General features: G+C 49.2%; 1 protein-coding gene across 3 annotated transcripts in view; it reads left to right on the top strand.

Moving 5' to 3' along the window:
- The window catches only part of PCDH1 (protocadherin 1), a 121,163-nt gene that overhangs the window by 89,396 nt on the left and 13,082 nt on the right, over positions 1-18,685 (top strand). Inside the window, exon 4 of one of the 3 annotated variants that reach the window (XM_075009546.1) lies at positions 17,918-17,961. The exons of the other annotated variants lie outside the window; for them this stretch is intronic. Within the exon in view, the coding sequence (XP_074865647.1) occupies positions 17,918-17,943 (26 nt within the window). The 3' untranslated portion in view covers positions 17,944-17,961. The remainder of the gene's footprint in view (positions 1-17,917; positions 17,962-18,685) is intronic. 3 annotated transcript variants of the gene reach the window in all.

The raw sequence follows: 18,685 nt of genomic DNA, 5'->3' as shown, positions 1-18,685 counted from the left end.
CTAATAACTATGCCCAGTTTACCAAGCAATCCAACTGCTCTGTAACAGTGAGCTCTCCTTTTCATTATTTACAGTGTCCTCAATTTTTGTGTCACTTTCCAACTTTACTAGTGATGATTTTATGTTTTCTTCCAAGTCAGTAATAAAAATGTTTAAATGCATTGGGCCAAGAGCCAATCTTTGCCAGATCCCATTAGAGAAAACACCTGTTTGGTAATGATTTCCTATTTACATTTACATTTTCATATTTATCAGTTAACCAGCTTTTAATCTAGTGAATGAAGGCCAGTTCATTTTACATCTTTGTAGTTTTTTAATCCAAGTATCATGTCAAACCAAGTCAAATTTCCTTACAGAAGTCTAAGTATGTTACACCAACATTGTCACTTTTATCAACTAAATTTATAGTCTTGCCAAAAAAGAAATAAAGTTAGCATAACCAGATCTATTTTCCATAAGCCAGTGTTAACTGGCATTAATTACACTACCAGCCTTTAATTATTTATTATTAAAATCTCCTATCGGCTTCTCCATTATCTTGCTTGGATTGGATTTCAGAAGGACAGACCTATAATTACTTTGGTCATCCCGTTTACCTTTTTTAAATATTGGCACATCTGTAGCTTTCTTCCAGTCTTCTGAAATGACCCTGGTGTTCCAGACTAAGTGAAAAAATGCCCCCAGCATTGGTGGTCTAGCAAGCTTCTCAGTTAGCTCTTTGAAAATTCTTGGATACAAGTTATCTGGAGTTGCTGATTTAAGAATGTCTAATATTAGTAGCAGATACTTAACAAGGAAAAAATGTTACCACCTTATGGAAAGTGGTCTCCTTATATAGACCTTTCTCAAATACAGAACAGAACACTTTTGCTTTTTCTGCATTATTATTGATAATTCTATTAGTTCCGTCCAGTAGTGGACCAATGCCACTGTCAAGTTCCCTTTTATTCCAAAAATACTTTTGCCATTCCCTCGGAATTTCCTTTACTCTGATAGCACAGATTTATCTTTGTGTCCCTTTTGTTCCTTATCAATTTACTAAAATTCTCCTAGCCTTTCATTTCTGTTCATTACTGTTATTATTATCATCCATGTGTTATATATTATTTTTAAGTTTTGTAGTTGCTTTCACTTTCCTCTAAACAACATCAGTTTTTAACCAATCCAGACTTCTTCCTTGATCATGGCTTTTTGGTGGGCCTCTAGTTTTATGTTCTTGAACAATTTTCAATTATAATTCATATTTTCTGTGTAAATTTGGCTCATAATTGTTTTCAGCTTTGTAAAATTGGCCATAGCACCAAGAATAAATGTAATGCAGAAAATGCAAAATTGTTCAATATTTTATTTGACAAAAACATATGATGAGATTTGATCCCTTAGGAACAGCTCAGCAGTTAAAGCCGGGGGGGTATGAGTTTGATCATTGTTGTAGCCTCAAATGTATTTCATGATAACAGCTTTCAAGTACCATGGGGAAGATAAGATAAATATCTATCGTGCTGAAGTAGATGGCGCTCAGGCCTGCGGTGGGTGCAGGGGATTGGATCTGATGACCTCCCAAGGTCCCTTGTAGTTCTATGATTCTAAAAAATTCTGTTTTTTTTCCATCCATGGGTGGAATAAGTTTTGTTACCTGCACCAAGGCATGTGTGGATGTGAACCACCAGTAGAAACACATGCTGCCAGCTGTGGGTGCGGTGAGCTCTTCTGATCAGTTGGGTGGCACCTGAATCTCTCCTGGGTGGCTGTGCAAAGTGCTCAGCTTCCAGGGAACACTGGAGATGAGACAGTTCTCCCTACGATGGCTACAGTCTTTCCCTTCAGTCTGTGAAGCATGTTGTGGAGCTGCCTATTGCTAAGGCTGTTGGTCAGTCTGGACTACTTCCAGCCTTGATATTGCAGAACTCTTGGATGATCCAAGAATATGTGTGTTTGGACATTGCAAGGGTCCTTAGGCCTTATTTACAATTACCTGAAGATCATCTCTGCAGGGATTGATCCCCTGGAGGCTCATTTAGCTGGTCTAGTAAAGACGCAGTAAATTGACCTCTGATCACGCTTTCATCGATTCCGGTACTCCAGTGGAAAAAAAGCGTAAGGGGAGTGTCCCCTGTCGATCCTGCCGTGGTGGAGATGCTGCAGTGACTCAATCTGAGGTACGTCAACTCCAGTTAAGCTGGTCATGTAGCCAGAGTTGTGTATCTTAGTTCAACGCTGCCCCTAGTATAGACCTGACCTTATTCACAGGATCTGCTTGTCAAGGTGTTGAAAGGCGGTTATCTGGATAATAGTTAATCTGCAGAGCTGTCTATGTGAGTGCCAGAGACACCAGTTGATTGGCCAGAAGAGCTGTCTGTCTCGATAGTGTAGGTTTGAGGATAAGTTGTTATAGTACATGCATGGCAGTTTTCATACCCCGTGTTAACGTAGCCCAACACTTTGTATTATAGGACCCCGTTGTCAGGTGCTCATAACTTAGTCAAATGTTGACAGTTTGGGCTTCAATTATCCCTGACCAGCAGTTGCCTCAAGATGAACATTTTTTGGAAAGTTTCAGTAATGTCAGTTCAGCAATTTAGGAGAATGAAATGATGGGAAATACATTGTTTTGCCCATGATTAAAAAAGGTGCATCCAGCCACTGAGAGGAGGAACTCTAGCACTTCTAACTTTTTGCAGTCCCCTGCCTCACTCATTACCCTCCTTCTGACGTCAGCAGCAAAGGTTGTGAGGCTCCTACAGATTACATCCTTCTTTATTATACAAACAGTTGTCTACCTTCATTACTACACACCCTTGTTTCATTACCAGAGCATCGTCCTGCCAGGGCATGGAATGAGGCAGGAGTGTGTGAAAACAATTGAAAGGGATTATGTAACCCAAGACTGCCTCATCACACTCACAAAGGAGCTGATTTACGGTTGCCAGGACAACCCTAATTCTGACATTTCCTAATTTTTGAGTTCTAGACACTATAACCTTCATAATGTTCTTTAGCCTATTTTTTAAAATGAATTCTCATGTTTGCTATGCCAATGCGTACAGATCCTGCTCAGGAATGGAAGCCCATTGCTCTAGGCTCTGGACAAATACAAGGAAGAAGCCTCTGGTACCAAAATCTTAAAATTCTGATTTGTCTGTTGTGGTGGCTTGAATATAATCTTGTACAATATCTGACCCTGGCACACAGCTGGGACCAAGGTGGAGGGAGTCTGGACTCTCTGGATGTGGCGGGGTTGTTGTTTGGGTCTGAGGTAGTCTTATGTCTGAGTATTATGAAGGCTTTTGCTGAGTTGATACCCACACAAATTTCTTTATCCTTCCACTCTTCAGGGGGACACACACCTTTACTCAATCTGTAGGGCTCAAGGCGTGACCCTGTTCATTTAAACTCCCACCCTCACTCCATTCCTAGGGCTCAGGCTGTAATTTCCTGTGGGTATGCAGGATTTGTGCCACTGAAAAAAGCCTTACACAGTACTATTCTTATTCTTTATTTATTTACAATTACTAAGAAAACAGAATACATGCTAAGCTCACAGTATCATGATAAGGCAGGCGGATTTCCCCTGTTGGGTCAGACAGAGTCACTCTCTAGATGCTGGTTGCTGCACCTCAGGGTCTGGCGGTGCTGGTCTTGGGGTTCTTGAGGAATGGGGGTGAGTCCTCCCAGGTTTTTTCCTTAAGATGTTCCTTTTTCCATCATTCTTGCCTTCCTGCCTTGCTTCTTCCCTTCCTGCTTTTTGCTTCTTGGACTCCAGTTTAAGTGAAAACAAAAAAGCAGTCATGTAGCACTTTGAAGACTAACAAAATAATTTATTAGGTGATGAGCTTTCGTGGGACAGACCCACTTCTTCCAGTTTAAGTAGTGAAACGAGTCCCGGTTAGCTATACCTTGACCAACTATTTTACTATAATTTTACTAACCAACCACAATATACTGTAACAGAATTACCTAACCAATCAAATCCCACCACTGATTTACACCAGCAAAATTAATTATACAGCAAATGGGAGCAATTTCAAACCAGACAGAGATTACACAGAAAAGAGTAGAAAAGCGAAGACAATCATCATAGAATGGTGATTCCACAACCTCAGCTATTGCTAAGTTGTTGCTTGCCAGATGAGATGCTGTTAGCTAAGTTTTCTTTACCAGATTCTGGTAACAGATGGTGTAGGATGTGGTTGTCTTCTTAACAGCTTTGTGTGATACTGTTGTGCTGAAATGTAGGTTGGATGTGAGTATGTGACCTGTAGCTTCAGAGGTAATGGCTGCTGCTCTTCATTCTGGCTGTAGAAGAAGGCCTTTCAATATGGATGTAAAGAAGCCATATTGGTTATACTGTTACACACCCCTCTTTAATGATGCTTTTACTAAAGCTGTCATTACTACTCCAGGAGTCCAATACTCACACTCACCGAGCTTGGTCTTGCCTCCTGGGTATTATTAACAAATGCCTTATTTCACTTTGCACGCCAGCTTCCTGCATCCTTCAAACCGTTCTCCTCATCCAGCAAGGCATAGTGGCGGTTTCTACACAGGCCACTTTCTTTGAAAGTGGCATGGTAATACATGGCCTGAAAGATGCTAATGAGGCACAGATGCAAATTCCCTGCATCTCATTAGCATACGGTCATGTGATTTGGAGTCTGGAAGACTGTTCTTCCGGACTCCAAAGCGGCATTTAGAAGCACGGCCCCCGGGGGGGGATCTTCCGGAGGCCCCTTCTTCCCAAAAATTTTCAGGAAGAAGGGCCTCCGGAAGAAGGACTTCCTTCCGGAAGACCACGCCCCCCGGGACCATGCTTCTACACGGCATTCTGGAGTCCAGAAGAACGGTCTTCCAGACTCCAGATCAGGGGTCATTATGCTAATAAGGCACAGGGAATTTGCATCTGCACCTCATTAGCATATTTGGGGCCGTGTATTACCATGCCACTTTTGAAGAAAGTGGCCTGTGTAGAAACGGCCAGTGACTCTACTCACTCATAGTGCCGACTGGATTCCAGTGATCACCACACGGGGGTGAACCATTGTGTTTAGCAAGAGAGAGAGAGAGAGAGCGAGAGCCGTGTCCCACGAAAGCTCCTGACCGAATAAATTATTTTGTTTGTCTTTAAAGTGTTACTTGCCTGCTGTTTCATTTCATTCTGTTTAGCATGCCTGTTGTATAAAGCGACCACCCTAATAGTGATGTCCTGCATTTGCAGGGGTTTTTGATACTTGAGTGATTTCTGCATTATTGTGTTGCACTTCAATATGTAATTGTGCTTCTGCTTGTGCAATATATTGTAAATGTGAATGTAACATAGGATGGATTAATAATTTTCTTATCATAGTCATACTTGTAGGTTCCTAAATCTACACGTTTTACATTGTGATACAAGTGTGGTTTAGACCTCATATAATACATAGTCCATAGAGGTATGTAATATTCAAAATCACAGCTTTTAATCTTTGTAATGTTGCAAAAACACCTATTTACTAAATGAGTCATAAAATACCATTCCTTATCACCTACTACTACAGTTGAACAATGACTTCTTACACAAACACACCTGCTTCCTGCATATACAACAGATGACTTTTGTTCAGTGAATATATCAAACATGCATCTTTGAATTCCTGTGTCCTTTATGTAGAAACATTCATCCCTTTCTTGTAAATTTTCACCTCACACACATATCCCAAATTTCCATGAGTCACGCACTGAAACACGTCAATGATTTTCCAGTGTTAGTTTTCTTTATAAAAGTCACAGTCCTGGGCCTTGAGTCCCAGATTTGAAGCAGGTGAGGTTCGTTAAACCCCATGAACATCCTAATGTCAGTGTCCCCTCCTGGCTGCCACGCAAGCTTCTTAACTTTTAATATCCCACATTTTGGAGAGAACATGGGAACTTTAAGCATATTGATCCTTGTTTCTGTGTGAGTGTAAGGCAGTCAATATTGTATATTGTGGTTTTTGATCCGGTACAGTTTCCCATCATAGCATTAGAATATTCAGTCATTAATGACAACTTAGATTGTGATGGGGTTTCTGGTGACAGCCTGCCAGTTGTTCTGTTACAGTAATGGGCAAATCCCTGTTCCCAGCAGAAACAACAGCTACTGTGATTGCATCTGACTGGATCGATCCAACATTGTGTCATTACCGAGAACTTATTTTTCCATATATTTACTACATGGATGTCAACAGGCCAAAGAATAGGGTTAGCTATTAGACAAACAACATGTAACATAAAGCACACACAGACACACAATTGCAACAGCAGCTTCTTCATAATGGTGCCCAGGTCACTTATGTTTTCCTGCTGGTACCAGCCTTTTCTTAGAATTCTGAAAGACAAAAATAGACATTTTTCTACCCCTCCCCCCTGCATGGGGCCAATAAGAGGTTACTGCTTAGCATCCCCTCTCCAGGGTTTGAGCTGTGAGGAATGGAACCATTTTAACTCTGGCATGTTTAGCCTCTTGGACCAGATTTCTACCTGGTATACTGTTGGGCCAGTCTTCTCCGCAATACGCACTGGGCCTTCCCCTTTCATTCACAAGGAATGCACTTGCTCTGCAGATTTCTGATATAGCACCTGATCTCCAACTTTCCATTCAATAGGCCTGTAATGGGGTTCAGGGGTCCCCAAGCACTGCTCCCTGTCCTCAGCCAGAAGTGACTCTCACTCAGCAGGTAGAACAGGAAGTTTATTAGTCGACTGAGACAGCGCAGTGCAGAAGTGTCAGTACAGCAGGCAGAGACAGTCATCCCAATCCATCTTGGCAAGAGGCACCCCAAGGGCTGCCCCCATTGGCGCGAGGGGGTCCCCATCTGGGGTCTAGCCTCTCCTCTGCACAAGCTAGCTACCTTCCAACTCTCCCCCAGCCTCCAATTGCTGCCTCTGATTCAAACCCAGCTGGGCTCCTCCCCGCTGTTTGTTCAGGGACAGAGATGTTACCTGCCAGCTTAGGTTACAGACAGCAGGGGGTTGGTCATCCCTAGCCAGTATGAGCAGCCCGGCCTGTCACACACATCCCTCACTCCATCACAAAGCCTTTTTGCCCAGCCCAGCTTTTTATCCATATTTTTTATGTTAATACCCAGCTGTCCTGCTATTTTCTGATGGATTTCTGTTAATGCCTCCAAAAGAGACTGAATCCACTGGTCATTTAAGACTTTGAGTTGCCACCCATCTGGAATATCAACATCTAACCACCACTGCTGGGGTGTTTGCATGTTCCTTCCTATCATTGCTACTAAAGGAGTAGAACCATAACTTGCTGGGACTGACCATAAGGCCATTAGCATTATAGCAGCTTTTCATCCCAACCTTTCCCATTTTCTTTTCCCATTTTTCTTAGCGCATCCTTTAGAGTGCGATTAGTTTGTTCTGCTTGTCCTGACGATTGGGGTTGTCTTGCTATGTGGAACTGTTGCTTAATGCCCAGCATTTTACGTAGTTTCTACATAGCTTCCCCAATGAAGTGTGGGCCTTGGTCTGAATCAGTTTCCTTCGGCATCCCCCACGCGCTAAACACCACATTGAACAATTGCCTGGCTGTAGTTAGGGCTGTGTTAGTCTTGGTTGGGATGGCTTCTGTCCATTTCATAAAGGGATCAGCAATTGCCAAACAGTACTTGTTTTTTGGAGTCACTGGTAGGGGTCCAATATAGTCTGTCTGTGTCTGGGCCCTGGACCCTCAATTCTGTGGTGAGCAATGGGACCCTTGTGTGTCTGTGGGTCGGCATTGACCATGGCACGCTGCAAACAATTGTTACACCAGCGCTTTACATCATCCCTGAAGGTGGGCCCCGCCTTGTGTCTTTGACCCCTTCCACAGTCTTGTCCACCCCAAAATGCCCTTGCTCATGAACATACTGAACCAGTTCCATCCTGACCTTCTTAGGCACTAGTCACCTCTTATGCTGTTCTCCAATGTCTGAGTCACATTTAGTGGCCCACACCACCCCTTTGGAGTCTTGTATACAGGCCATTTCCCTCCGATTAGTCCTTTCCTCAGTAATTGCTCAATCTCTTTGTCCCTTTCCTGTAGTGTTTGCAGGTCCAATGTCTCTGGACTTGTCACCTGCTTTTGTGCTCTGGTTACTACACTAAAAAACACTCATGTAGCACTTTAAAAAATAACAAAATAATTTATTAGGTGAGGAGCTTTCATGGGCGAGAGCCACTTCTTAAAAAGATGGATCTCCAGTCCAAATGGATGAATGTAGTGCCTTTCATGTTGAGTAGTAGTAGAAGTGGGTCGGTCCCACGAAAGCTGATCACCTAATGATTTTGTTAGCCTTTAAAGTGCTACATGGCTGTTTTTTTGTGTTGATAGAATACAGACTAACACAGCTATCTCTCTGTTATGGTTACCGCACTGATTACCTCCTCCTCTTTTTCACTTGGTGTTAACAGGGCTCCTTGTTTGGCTAAGGTATCTGCCCTGTTATTCCTAACTCCTTCCTCACTCCCTGGTTTCTGATGTGCTCATACATGCATTACGTACGTGTCTCCTTTCCTGCCCTTTAGTAAGGCTGCCACTTGCTCCCAGTACTGTTTGTGGGCCACAGGCTTTCCATCACCTGTGCACATTCCCCTGGCTGCCCAAATGGGTGGCCATGTCCCTACTGCTCTGCACACCCAGTCTGAATCAGTAAATATTGCCAGGGTGGTTTCCTGATCCTCTTCCTGAAACACTTTCAATACCGCCACCACTTCTGCAGCTTGCGCAGAGTGTGGCCTCACTGGTCCCTTCAGTTCCTAGCTGGTATTTATTTTTACAGCTCTCATTTGAGCTTTCTCAGTGCTTAAAAAACTAGATCTATCCACAAACCAGATTTGTGCATTTTTCTCCTCAAGGTAAGTCTTGATTTCACTGGCCAGTTTCCTGCTTGTACTCTGGCAGGGAACAGTCATGTTCCTGCCCTAGCACTACAAGGCCATACGGCACAGGGGACGGGATCTTTCCCTTTTCTACGGTTACCCCTCGATTTACAAGAGCCAGAGTCCATTGTGCCAACCTAGGGTTAGAGATCTGCCCTTCTTGTACCTTTCCTGAGATGTTGTATTTCAGTGGGGAATGTGTTGTCTGTACTGATTTGGGACCTTCCAATGATACACTCCCAATTCTGCAAGGCCCACACTAAAGCCAAGCACTCTCTCAAACGGGTGAAATTCTGTTCAAAGTCATTCAGTGTTTTGGATCCACACACCACAACCTGTCGTTTTTCCCTGTGCTTTGCTTCTGTAGCAGCACTGCTCCCAGTGTGAGGTCAGTGCTAGCCAATTGCAGGATGAATGGCTCTCCCAGCTTTGGATACGCTAGGGCTGGGGCCTGGGCCAGATCCTGTTGCCCTTTCTTCAGGAGAAGATACAGTGGGCGACTCTCATCTGCGTACACCCAATAAAATCGCTCGAGAAGTTCAGGGTCCCCAACAGGGCTCTTAAGGAGGCCACATCAGTAGGGGTGGGAAGTTTTCCAATCACTGCCACCTGTTGTGCATCTGGGATTTGTCCCCCTTTTCCCACATGACCCCTAAATACTTTACCTCCTGCTGTACCAATTGTGCCTTGCCTCTGCTAACCCTGAATCCACCATCTGGAATGATCTGTAACACACTCTCAGTTATCCTACCAACTTCCTCCTCATTGTCCCCATGCACCAGTGTATCATCATCATAGGAAATGACTCTCTTCTGGTCTTCAGGGGTCAATTTTTCCCACATCTTAACTACGTGAGAGTGACAAATTTCAGGGGCATTATGAAAACCCTGCGGGAGTCTCATGAAACAGAACTGCTGTCCCCGTGAGTGAAACCGAATTTGTACCAAGCTGTGGGGTGCAAGGGAAGGGCACAGAAGGCATTTGCTAAATCTGTGACTGAGAACCACTGTGCTCCTGCTGCTACTGCAGCAACTACTTCTTGGTACTTTGCCACTACTGGAGCCTTGGCCGGGGTTACTGCGTTTAATGCACTAAAATCCACTGTCAGTCGCCAGGTTGTCCCAGCTCCCTTCAGTACAGGCCAAACTGGGGCATTATTAGTGCTGGCCAGTTGTACAATAACACCTGCTCTAACAAACTTTCAATGGTGGATTTTAGTCCTTCCTCTGCCTCCTGGGGATACTTGTATTGACACTGGGGAGGAGGGTCAGGTGCTCAAATGAAAACCTGAGCATCCATTTTTCCATATTCCAGTTTATTCCTAGCCCACACACCAGGAGACTTTTCCACCCCTGGGTCCCTTTCCTCTGTTTGCCTCCTGCTGGGGCCTTTACAGCCGCACATCTGTGTATGGCATCAATGCAGGGGGTGTATGTTTCTGCTGGCTCTTCACTACTTCCCCACAGGAGCCCATTGGCTAAATCCGTTATCAGTCTCGTCTGACTAAGGTGAGACGTTCCCAGGGCTCCACCCTCCTTGTGCTCACGAGCAGTTTGATCCTGTTTCTGAGCACAGGATTTGATCCATGACTCCTGATTCCCTACACAGGTCAGGACTGGTTTTGTGATGTGTGCCTTAGTTGTCTCCCCTGTATGTGATACCAGCTGTGCTGAATTTTCTGTGTCTACAGCTTTCCTGGGAAGCCATTTCTCTCCCAGCACACAGACTCGTGCTTCAGTGTCAATTAGCACAGTGGGGCGTGTTTGTTCCCCCTCCCCCCATTTGCCCCTACAGTGGAACACCCCCATTTGTCATACTGCAGTTTAGCCACAACTTTAGGGGGAGTCCAGGGAGCCGGGCACCCCTATTGGAGTGGCGCTGATGGCTCCGGGTCTATTATGGGAGTTACAGGAGCCCCGTCAATCAGTTCCTCTTGCCTCTCTAACTGGGCAGCCCTCTGCAGTAACTCACTTGTGGGCTTCCCATCCCATCTCTCCTTTGGCTCCCCAGCCATCATGAGTTTCCTCCAGACCTCTGCTCTCAAAGCATCTCTTGCACCCTCAGTGCAATGGCCTCTATTCTGCATCTGACACCCATTCCTTCCTCTCGCTCCTCTGTTGCTCATTGCACTGCTCCGTCCTCTCCCTCTACCATGTCACTGTGCACCGGACCCCTTATCTCCCAGCTCTCCTGGAAGTTCTGGGGGCCCGTTGTTGGCAAAAGTTACTGCCTGTACAGGCTCCATTCTCCTGTCCTTATTTCCTTTTCCTGCCTGTCCTTGTGTGTCCCGAAAAATTACTGCTGCTTGGAAGATATCCTGCTTTAACTCTGGGTATCCCCTCCCGGGGTCAATGGGTCCTAAAATCACTTTCATCTTTGAATTCAAGCCATCCAGCAAGGCAGTCTTACAGGCCAGTGTATTGAAATCAGGGCAGTTCTGGGTACCCCTGGCACAACCCCAGCAGCCATGGCCAATGTTTCCTTCTTAATAACATACAGCTCTGGGGAGTCACCAGGGCCCTGTTCTGTTACATGGAACAATTTCCCCAGCTGTCTGGCTGACATCACAACCTTCATTACTTCCTTCACCCAGGCCCAGCCAGTAGCAATAACACCATTGCCACCTAAGCACCCCCCAGCACTGTGTGTTACTGCCCAGTCAGAAGCACTGGTACAGGCCTGGGCCAAAACCTCATAATCTGCTGCCCTCCACCCAGTCCGGGACACCACCTTCCCCACCCAGTCCAGACGTGTGCCCTCTTCCAGGTGTCCCAGTAACTGAGCAGATGCTCGTATCTGATCTGCGGTAAAATCAGAACCCTCCGTAGTGGTTTGCCTGAATTGCCTTTGTTGTTGTGCATCATGTGGGTCAGGTTCTGCTCTTGGTACCACCTGGTGATACCTGGAGTCACAGGATTGAACTCTTGTGCCTTTACTTTCAAATCCTGCAGTTCCCTTTGTACAGGGGCAGCAGGCCCTTCAGGAAAAGCACCAGGAGGACATGGGCACCCAGGACCTCTCTGTTCAGGTTACAACCAGCTATTTTCATTCCAGGTTTCCTCCCAGGTCTCTGTGTCCTCAGGGTCCACTCACACCTCCCTTTACTGCTGCTATTGGCTACGTCTACACGTGAAGCCAACATCGAAATAGGCTATTTCGATGAATAATGTCTACACGTCCTCCAGGGCTGGCAACGTCGACGTTCAACTTCGACGTTGCGCGGCACCACATCAAAATAGGCGCTGCGAGGGAACGTCTACACGCCAAAGTAGCACACATCAAAATAAGGGTGCCAGGCACAGCTGCAGACAAGGTCACAGGGCGGACTCAACAGCAAGCCGCTCCCTTAAAGGGCCCCTCCCAGACACAGTTGCACTAAACAACACAAGATCCACAGAGCCGACAACTGGTTGCAGACCCTGTGCCTGCAGCATGGATCCCCAGCTGCCGCAGCAGCAGCCCTTACAGCAGCAGCCAGAAGCCCTGGGCTAAGGGCTGCTGCCAACGGTGACCATAGAGCCCCGCAGGGGCTGTAGAGAGAGCATATCTCAACCCCCCAGCTGATGGCCGCCATGGAGGACCCAGCAATTTCGACGTTGCGGGACGCAGATCGTCTACACGGTCCCTACTTCGACGTTGAACGTCGAAGTAGGGCGCTATTCCGATCCCCTCATGAGGTTAGCGACTTCGACGTCTCGCTGCCTAACGTCGAAGTTAACTTCGAAATAGCGCCCGACGCGTGTAGCCACGACGGGCGCTATTTCGAAGTTAGTGCCGCTACTTCGAAGTAGCGTGCACGTGTAGACACAGCTATTATGTCCCTCTGGGCTCCCAACACGTTTTCCAGCTTCTCTGTTCGCTGTCTGCAAACTGAATGGTCATTGCCTGTCTGGGCCCCATCCTTACTTTCCTGTAACACTGCTCTCACAGCTGCCTGTGCATCCTGCAACCTCATTTGCAATGTAGATAGCTCCCTATTCAGGCTTCCCACTGTGAGCTTTAGTTGTTCACATTCTCCTGTCTTTGCTTGTAGAGCTGTTCTTTCTGTAATGCTGAAGCTGCACTGGCACACTGAGATGCCTTACACTGAGCCAGATTGTCCTTCACTATAGCTAAATCTAATTTATAGTCCTCCAGTTGCATTTCCTGGTGTGCTACCTGGCTGGAGAAGTTGGTGATAGTTTTCCACAATGTCCAGGCTGCTGCTGCCTTGGCAGCATTTTTCTTTGGTTTTCAATTCATACCATTACAGAATGCTTCATAGCCTTTACAAGCAGATTCAAGGGCATCCCTTCCCTGGAAAGAATCTTGTCCCCATTGGCATGGGCCCCATTCTGCTGCCAGTTTAGCAAGGAGGGAGGGCTCTTCAGCTAATGCCCACCCCTCCTGGTCGCTTTGCTTGGTCTCCTTTCTCTCCTTTTGCTTCAGGGTGAACATTTTACCACTTGTCACAATGCTACTACTATACTACTTCTGCTATTGCTGTGTTAGGCTAGATCATTTCAGTCCAAACAACCTTAGGGTGCCCGCATTCTCCACCAAATTTGTTACCTGCACAAATTTCTTTATTCCTTCCACACTTCAGGGACACACACCTTTACCTAATCTGTAGGGATCAAAGCATGACCCTTTTAACTTAAACTCCCACCCTTACCCAGTTCCTAGGGCTCAGGGTGTAATTGTCTGTGGGCCTGGATGCTGGTTGCTGCACCTCAGGGTCTGGCGGTGCTGGTCTTGGGGTTCTTGAGGAATGGGGGTGAGTCCTCCCAGGTTTTTTCCTTAAGTTGTGGCTTCTTCCATCCTTCTTTCCTTCCTGCCTTGCTTCTTCTCTTCCTGCTTTTTTCCTCCATGGACTCCAGTTTAAGTAGTGAAACTTGAGTCCTGCTTAGCTATACCTTGACCAACTATTTTAATATAATTTTACTAACCAACCACAACATACTTAACAGAATTACCTAACCAATCAAATCCCACCACCTTAACTGATTTACACCAGCAACATTAATTATACAGCAGATGGGAGCAATTTCAAACGAGAGATTACACAGAAACGGACAAGTGAAGACAATCATCATGGAATGGTGTTTCCACAACCTCAGCTATTGCTAAGTCATTGCTTGCCCAATGAAAGGCTGTTAGCTAAGTTCTCTTTACCCGTCTTAAGATCTGCTTTCTTTGTCTGGTAACAGTTGGTGTAGAATGTGGTCATCATCTTAACAGCTTTGTGTGACACTATTGTGCTGAAATGTAGATCAGATGTGAGTTGTGACCTGTAGCTTCACAGGTAATGGCGGCTGCTCTTCATTCTGTCTGTAGAAGAGTTCTAGTCCTTGCAATATAGCTATAGAGAAGCCACATTGGTTATAGCGTTATAGAGTCTGCTTACGTGCTGTGAGGACTGTGCTGCTCCCTGGAGCTTGTCAGTCTAGGTACTGCCATGTCGAGGTTTGCTCTAGACAGCCACCTGTCCTGGGGGTGGTGTGTTTATAGGGGTTGGGAATTGCTGCCTTGGTGTTGCAGTAGCTGTTCTGGTGTGTTCTAGGGCCATGGTTTGGTCTCTGGAGCACACTGCCCAGACCTACTAGACGTGCATAACACCAGAGGGAGCTGTCCGTATGGGTGTTTGAGCAGAGGCAGCTGGTGACGGGGTAACTGCTGGGAAGGCCCACTGTCCACATGGCCCGTCCACCCAGCCCAGGGAAGGGCCAGCACAATCCCCTCATCCCCAGGCCCTGCCTCCCCCCACCATTGCTCCACCCTCTCTCTGCCTCTTCCCCTGCCTTGCTCTGCTCCTGCCCCTCCACTTCCCCAACCAAGGTGGCTGTGGGGAGTAGTGGGCCGAGCTCTGGCAGCAGGGGTCTGTGTCCTCCACCCCACCTGCACCGGCAGCATCAGGACAAGCACAGGAAGGCAGCCCAGTTTGCATTGCACCCCTAGCCGCATGGCTGTGCTTCCTGTCCAGGTATGCAGGGCAGCCACACCCTCTCCTGGGGCCGTGCAGCCAAAGAGCAGCAAGAGCTGGGGCTGCCTTGCTGTGTTTTCCACACTGCTACTGCTGAGTGATAGGGTGCGGGAGGGAGCCTTGCTGCCAGCACTGGGCCTCTGATCTCACCCTTCGCCCACCAATTGCTGGTCGGCCCCTCCTGGTGCCAGAGGCCCCCTGTGTGTCTCCCCTGTGTTTCAGGCACCACCACGGTTTGACATCGGGCTGCCATCTGTTCAGTGCTGTGCAAGTATGAGTGTTGGTTCTGGGGAGCAGTGTGTGTCTTGCTGGAACCGTGAGACATCAGTCTTTTTCTTGCAGACAGCAGTGGTTCCAAGGAGCCTTTGGTGCAGGCGGTGTTGGGGTGGGTGTTGGGAGCAGTCTGTCAGGGTCTTGCAGGAGGTCAGTGTTGGGTCCAGGGAGCTCCATGTTTGAGTGTTTCTGAATGGGCACTGGATCTTGTGAGCCGGCCATCCAGTGTGGCAGGTACACTCTTGGAAGTCAGGAGCCAGCTTGGTTGGAGCCACAGGGTTAGCGTTGGATCCCTGTAGCTGTGAGGGTGGTGGGATCCTGGAAGCTTCTGTGTGCATGTTGGTGTGATGATGAGGACAGAAGCTGTCCAGGCGTGGGAGTCCTGGTGCTGGTGTTTGGGAGTGACTGGCTGGCTCTGGGGCGATGCTGTCGGGCCTTGGAACCTGCCTGTTGGACTGTTGGATGGATGGGGACAAGTCCCGGAAGCTGTCGGTCTGGGTGCCAGAGAAATGGATGCAGGGCCTAAGGGGCCCTATGTGCAGGTCTTCCCTCTAGGATTTCTCTCCTCGGGGATCTGCTCCCCTTCCTCACTGGCCCTTGTGGGATCTGGCACCACCCAGCAGCTTGGCTCCAGTGGAAGTGGGGCTGGTGCCTAGGCAGGGCCCCCTTCCAAGGGACACTGACACAGGCCTCTCTCCCCGGGCTGGGGGAGACTGCAGTGCACTGCAGCGCAGAGGTGGCCGTTCTGGGAATCGCTGCCCCTTGCACGTTAGCCGTGGTCCCAGCTGTGCCATAAGAGGGGAGAAACTGCTAGAGGGAGAGAGAGGAAGAGCTCAGTCTGTGCACGTCAAAGAGAGGCTGAGAGGTGATCCCACGGTGTAAGGGCTCCATGGGGAGAAAATCTTTTTAGCTGAGAAAGACAGGCAGGAGCCAAAGGCTGGAGGCGAGGGAGACGTTCACATTAGAAATGGGCTGCATTCTTTTAGCCAGGAGGGTGACTAACAAAAGGCTCAGTGTACTGGAGGGTTCTCCCTCTCTTGATGACTTCAGATCCAGCTGGCTGCTGGCTTGGAAGCTCCTTTAGTCACACGTCACTGAGCCCAAAACAGGAATCAGTGGTCACCCTGTCTGGCCTGGGCTGCAGAGCAAGTCAGATGGGAGGATCTGCTCGTCCCTCCTGCTCTGAAAATATGCGAATTGCGTCTCATTGTGTTCCCCCAGCCCACCCCATGCTGCTGTGCTTCCTGCCCATTCCCACCTGCCACCTTCCCCATCTCTCCCCTCCTGCTCCACTGCCCCCTGCCTCTTCTCTGCTCGCCTGCCCCAGCATGCTCCATTGCCCTCCCACAACCCAGGATTACCCTGCCCCTTGCTGCTGCCCTGGGTTCTCCCACACCCCCGCCCTCATCCCTCCCTGCACCACTCGGCATCCTTTTGGCACACGCATCCCACCGTGCCGTACTCCCTCCCCAGCACCCCCTGCGCTGCTCCTCACCATCCCTGCCTGCCCTACCCATCATCCCACTTCAGAATGTGCCCTGCTGGTTCCCTCAGGCTGGCTGCCTGCCCCTCGCTGCCTGGCCCCATGGACTTGCTTACTGACCCCCTGCCCCCCGTATCGGCTTTGCCTCCTCTGCCCTCCACCCTATCCCTTGGTTTCCTTGGCCTTACTTGCTTACCCGCCCTTCTCATAGCTTGCCCTGCCTCCCTCCCTCCCTCCCTCTCTCCTGCAGACCCCCAGGGGGCCTGACCCCCGGTGTGTGCAGCGCTGAAAGCGCCACCTGTTCATTTTCCTGCGCCTTTATCAGCCCGTCTAAGTGGGTTTGTACCAGACGTGCAGCCCTTGCTGAGCCCCACGTTTAGACTCCTCCGTGCACAAACATACGCAGGCGCACAGCTCCTGGAAGTAGCAGGGCCCATACTAGCCCTGCCCCTCACCCCCCAGCCCCATGCATGGTCCAGGCCAGTCCGGGGTTTTCACGTGGGGGTGTGCAAGCCACGTGGCAGGGCACCTTTCCTGGGTGAGCACCTGAGTTTGCAGCTGAGCTGGTGGATGTCGCTGTGGTGGACGCACATGTCCATGGTTTGTGCCCATCTGTGGGTGTGGGTGTGCACATCAGCGTACAGTGTCTGGGTGAGTAGTCACACTGGTGGGTGCATGTGCACACGTCTGAGTGAGCAACCGTGCATGTCCCTGTGTGTGTGTGTGTGTGTGTGTGTGTGTGTGTGTGTGGAGCTGGGCACGTGCGGGACCGGGCATGCCTGTGAGTGTGAACCACATCTGATGTGTCAGTACCTGCGTCTTTGTGCTCCATTAAGCAGGGCATTGCTGGGGTATGGGGTGGGAACAGAGGGTGGCCCAGAGAAAGCAGAACTGTGGAGGGAGAAGACAAAGGGGTCAGAAAGGAGCACAGTCTGGGGCTCGGAGCTGGCCTGGGCAGTGGTGGGCAGAGGGTGGCAGAGACAGGGCCCCAGTGAGGGATGGAGATGGGTGGTACTGGCTGGGGTTCTGCAGAGGCTGGTGGAAGTTGGGGGGACCTGGAGCAGGTGAGGAGGAGCTACAGGAAGGCCCAGTGAGTACCTGGACAGAGGCTGGTGGAGCCCAGGGGGGCAGTGGCATACAAGGCCTGGTGAAGGCTGCAGGTGTTGGGGAAGAGTGGGAGAAAGAGGCGCCAGGCAGAGATGCAGGGGGCTGGTGCTGGCTGGAGGGACTGGCAGGGTCCTGGGGGGAGTGTGCAGTCCGGGGGCTGTATAATGACATGACCCTGTCGTCCTTTTTCTGCTCCTCATTAGAGTCCCCTGAACGGAGCAGGCTGTGAATGGGGCTCTGAACCGAGGTACGTCCGCGTGGCTTCCACAGGGCGGTGCAGCTCATGTGCTCTAGGGGATGGGCCGTAGGTGGAGAGACCGGCTGGGAATGGCACAGGAGCTGGGGAGGGAGGGAGAACCTGTGGGCAGGATACAGCCGCTGCAGTAGCCATGGGAATGGGAGGCTGGGGGTGGGGTGAGGGATCACACAGCCGACGCCAGAGCAGGGGGTGAGGCTGTTGCTGCAGGAGCTGGGAAAACCAGCGGGGACACAGGAGCTGGACATGGGGAGTCTGTTCAGGTACATCGGGGAGTTGTTACTGTGACTCCCCACATCTGTCTGTCCTTCAGCCCCCACCCTCAGCTCTCACTTGAACTCAGGCACCTGTCTGTGTGGCTTGGCTTGCGATTCCCAGCCCCGTCCAGGGCACCCACTCCTGACTCACTGTGGACATTGAGCCTGGGCTGTGCAGGAAACTCCCTTGTAGGCTGTCTGCCCTCTGGTGCCAAGGGAGATTCCAGCGTCTGAGCTGGGGCGGGCAACATGGCAATGGATGGGCACAGCAGGCCGGGGAAGCACAGGGCAGAGGGCATCTCAATGGGAGTGACACGGGGACCTTCTGTGGGTCACAGCAATGTCTGCTGCAGTGTCATGCCCCTGGTTTGGGGATGGAGAGGGGCACCTGGGGGGCTTTTGTGCCCCCACTTGTGGCATGGTATGTCATTGTCTCTGGGGAGGGGCGCGTGTGTGAG

Source organism: Carettochelys insculpta, chromosome 15 (genome assembly GCF_033958435.1).
Source record: "Carettochelys insculpta isolate YL-2023 chromosome 15, ASM3395843v1, whole genome shotgun sequence".
Taxonomy (NCBI): Eukaryota; Metazoa; Chordata; order Testudines; family Carettochelyidae; genus Carettochelys; species Carettochelys insculpta.
This window is presented reverse-complemented; position numbering and strand designations above follow the sequence as displayed.